We start from the raw sequence: 4,593 nt of genomic DNA on the forward strand, positions 1-4,593 counted from the left end.
ACCGTGTCATTGACCGCTCTACTGAGCGGGCCCCTCATCACCAGATCACTAACCATAAATATCAAATCATAACAAAAAAAAATCCCTGGAATCCCCGAATACTTGCCGTTCGTTCCCGTGACACGGCTTGGTAGTGTCGTTGGGCATGATCGTGCTTGTGCCTCCAGAACGCTACACGGCCTGACTGTGTTGCTAGGCACGGTTGTGCTCATGCTTCTAGAATTGGACACAACGTGGTCGTGTCTGGTGTCATGACTGTGTAACGGGTTTGTCTTCATTAAATGTGATACCACCGTATTAGCACAGCTCCTTTAAGACGACCCCATATCATATGGAGGGAGGGTTTAAACAGTAACGAAATTGGTAAGTGCCCTGGTTCTTCGGGATCGACCCCTGCCATGATTGTCCTGATGATGTTCTTCGTGCAAGCTTTTAGTCAGATACGAGTCATGAGTCAATATATACAACCCGATTACCCTTTTATACAGTAATAACACTATTTATTTTTCCTAATTAATTTTTCTCACAAAACAAGATAAATTTATCAAAAAAATCTTAATTTACTCTTTCAAAAAAAAATTTCATAAAGGAAAAAAACATTAAACTTTCATTTCAATACAGTTAGGAATGCTGGAAGATATTTGGAACAAAGATTCCTTGGATGCCAATATATCCTTCAACTGCTTTCTGCTGGTGCGCCTTCTCAGCATTTTCAATCCCCTATACTTAAATTCCTCCATCTTCTTCTGATTCGAGAGAAACTCTTCAAATATCCTTTGTGACATCACTATTTGTAAGTTAATGAGCTCCGATCCCGTCGAGCCACGGAGCAACTTTTTGTCGTTTCTTGCAGTTTCAGTGCCGCTACCAATACGCGTAGAATCTGCTCGTATGTCAAACTTGGTCTCGTAGTTATTGCAGTTCTTCAGCAACTCTGTCAAAATCGCTGTCGATGATTGATAGTTCAGATTGAAGTCGAGTTTGAAGGTCATGGGATACTTCATGTGAAGCGGAAAAACAGATTTAACAATTCCGTTTTCGGCTGCTAATATCTGTCAGTCAATCGAAGCAAAGTATATTATATATCAAAGAGAGTACTGTGCATGAAAATTAAGAAGGTCAGCTTGATGGATCGATCGGATCGATTCTCACGTTTGGAGTTTTGCTGGAATTCAGCATGAGACAAGCGGCTCCTCTATGAATCGAAGTTTTGAAAAGCTTCCTCAATGTACCTGGAGGATCTTCCCGCGGCCAGAGGGCAAAAACTAACGACGCGTTTTGAACCTTGGGCGCTTCGATGCGCAGCGTGGTGACGACGTCGACGATGAGCGACTCGAGCTGTGGGGCGCGGACGTCGATGGTGATGGTGGGGTGAAGCATGTAGAGCTGGATCAGGATTAAATGCTTGATGGAGGCGGAGTGGATGCTTAGTCCGCCAATGCAGTAATCGAGCGTCAACGCAGTGCAACCGATGAGTTGCAGAGTCTCGAGGAACGGGCAGGAGGCGAGGAGGTTGCGCAGGAAATCCTCGTCAAGGACGCTGAATTCCATTTTGAGGGACGTGAGGAGGGCGCAGCCCAAGGGCAAGAGGGGTAGGCGATCAGGGTATTTCGACGCCCGGATGCAGTCCAAGGAGAGGCTCCTTAGCGATTTGATGCCGAAGAAGCTGCAGTTTTTCCTTACGCTGGCATACTTCGAATACTCCCCTCCCGTGTCGGATACTTGGAGGATGAGGTCCTGCACGCCCGACTCGACGAGGCCCTCGACGAGCAGCTGTTCGAGGCGTTTGGATAAACAGAAGAATTCGTGTAAGACGACTCGGCATTGGCCGATCAGGGCACGGGGGAAGGTGAACTTGTGGGGGATGATAACGCCGCCTGGGAGGCGCTCGACGTCGAGGCGGAAGGTGTCTAGTCGGGGGATGGAGGGGAGGAGGCCGTTGAAGCGGGTGCAGACGGCGGAGAGGGCGACGCGTTGCTTGATGGGGAGGAAGGAGAGGATAGAGATGAGCAGGTCGTCGTGGAGGGAAGTGAGATGGTCCTCCACCGCGCTTTCCTGTTCACGTCGGCACTTGTAGTAGTCCGTCGTCATCAGGCGAGCAAAGGCGTCGATCGGGATCAAATTGTCTCTGCCGGCCCGGCCGGTGATATAAATAAAAGCTGTGGCTGTTCAAGGTTTAGTGTTCATGAGTAATTAAGGAATAAATCTTTTATTTATTTTGTTTACATCTATATATTACAACGTCAATTAACTAACAATTATAGTAAACAATCATTATATATATAGCAAAAAATCATATTAATAGTAATATTAGAGATAAATAAATATATATGGTATTAAATATTTTGAATTATTAATAAGAATAAATCATATGAGAATATTTTGTCATTATATTTAGTTCAATTAACTTACAATTATAGCAAAAAATCAAACACTTATTAATTGTTCAGCTACAAATAATTTCCGGCCATAGTCCGATCAATATTGTGAAAGGATAATTAAGTGGGATTTGTGATGCAATATTATATATATATATAGCAAAAAATCATATTAATAGTAAAATTAGAGATAAATAAATATATATGGTATTAAATATTTTGAAATATTAATAAGAATAAATCATATGAGAATATTTTGTCATTATATTTAATTCAATTAACTTACAATTATAGCAAAAAATCAAACATGTTGTAAAATAAATTATGTGGATATCCATAACCCCCAATAATTTCATAAACTCTCTCATCTACATAACCTATCATCTTTTAAACTCCTTAGTTATATAAATTCATGAGAAGTTTCAATATGATTATGTACCTATAAATACATATGTATATTCATTTTAATGAGTAAGAAAAAGAGAGGAAAAAGATAAAATGTTAATAATATTTCCTTTTCATATGCATTTGCTTATATAATTTTATAACACTTTATCAGCACGAAGTGCTCTATTTTTTTTCTTTTAAATCAATTATAGGTAATATCAAAAAAAAATGTATATATATATATATATATTCTCAATCAAAATTATTCACATGCCATGAAATTAAATTTATAATTCTTTATCATTTATTAGCTATTATCCAATTAACTATTAGTTAGTTACTTATTTGTATGATTTGCAACGTTTTAAAAATTTTACAATATTTTACAGTTAAGTATTACCAAATCATCTTTTTATTATATAATCATGTTTTATCATTTATTAATAAATATATATGATGCACGATAATTATTAATAATAATTTAGTTTTCTTTGTAATAGATTCTTACTATGTCCAATCTTTCAAAGTTAGAGTTTGTGGCTCTTGATATTTCGGGAAAAAATTATCTATCATGGATTTTGGATGCGGAGATTCATTTGGATGCAATGGGTCTTGGAGACACCATAAAAGATGGAAATAAGGAATCTTTACAAAATCGCGCAAAAGCAATGATATTCATTCGTCACCATCTTCATGAAGCATTGAAAATTGAATATTTGACAATTAAAGATCCACTTGAGCTATGGAATAATTTGAAGGAAAGGTATAACCATTATAAAACCGTGATTCTTCCAAATGCTCGTTATGAATGGATTCATTTATGTTTACAAGATTTTAAATCTGTAAGTGAATATAACTCAGCAATGTTTAGAATTAGCTCAAAATTAAAATTATGTGGTGAAAAAATTACTGATGAAGATATGTTGGAAAAAATATATTCTACCTTTCATGCATCTAACATGCTCCTGCAGCAGCAATATAGAGAGAAAGGTTTTAAGAAATATTCTGAGTTGATTACATGTCTTCTGGTGGCTGAGCAAAATAACGAGCTTTTGATGAAAAATCATGAGATCCGTCCAACTGGTGCTAGTCCAATCCCTGAAGTGAATGAGAAAACTAGTAAAAATGATAAACGACAGCACGGACAAAAATTTTATCATGGTCGTGGTCATGGTCGTGGCCATGGCCGTGGTCGTGGTCGTAGATACGGAAATGATCGATCTGAAGAAAATCATGATGGTTATAATAAAAGAAACACAACAACTCACCAAAAGTGGGTTAACAATAATGTTCATCAAAAGTGGACAAATGACAATGGTAAAAGGGTTCAAAGTGGACAAGATAATGCCGAAAAGAAATCAGAAAATTCATGTTATAGATGTGGCATGAAAGGACATTGGTCATGTACTTGTCGTACGCCAAAATACTTTATTAATCTCTACCAAGCCTCTTTAAAAGGCAAGACAAAAGATATAGAGACAAATGTTGTCTTTCAAGACAATAACATAATTGTTGGTCCTTCTATGACAACACACTTGTATGTTTCTGATTTCTTTGCAGATCCTGATGGAGGGATAGACAATTTGACTGGAAATGAAGATATTTATGGAAATGTCTAAATTAATCAAATATTTTAAAATAAATTAGTTCATTTGCTATTAGGTTTTCTTTTACTAATCTTTTAGTTGTTTCTCATTATGTATCTCTTTTGTTTTAATGAAGAATATCATGGATTTTGGATTCAATAATGGAGATTTAATTCTTGGAACCCTATTTTTTTTGTGATCAAAGGGGGAGAAGGGAAAGTATAAGTCTAGGGAGAGGTAGA

The 4,593-nt window shown here is 37.2% G+C and overlaps 1 protein-coding gene across 1 annotated transcript; it reads left to right on the plus strand.

The window, feature by feature from the left end:
• The first annotated feature begins 3,274 nt into the window (after positions 1–3,274).
• On the plus strand, positions 3,275–4,384 carry LOC122043557. The gene is made up of 2 exons (XM_042604178.1): positions 3,275–4,169; positions 4,326–4,384. Exons 1-2 carry the CDS (start codon positions 3,275–3,277, stop codon positions 4,382–4,384), a joined length of 954 nt encoding a protein of 317 aa, XP_042460112.1.
• The last annotated feature ends 209 nt before the right edge of the window (positions 4,385–4,593 follow it).

This window comes from Zingiber officinale, chromosome 2A (genome assembly GCF_018446385.1).
Source record: "Zingiber officinale cultivar Zhangliang chromosome 2A, Zo_v1.1, whole genome shotgun sequence".
Classification (NCBI taxonomy): Eukaryota; Viridiplantae; Streptophyta; class Magnoliopsida; order Zingiberales; family Zingiberaceae; genus Zingiber; species Zingiber officinale.

Coding starts and splice junctions, on each gene's coding strand:
- LOC122043557 (XM_042604178.1), top strand. CDS start 3,275: ATGTCCAATCTTTCAAAGTTAGAGTTTGTGGCTCTTGATATTTCGGGA. Junction 4,170..4,325: donor CATGAAAGGACATTGGTCAT/GTACTTGTCGTA, acceptor ATTTCTTTGCAG/ATCCTGATGGAGGGATAGAC.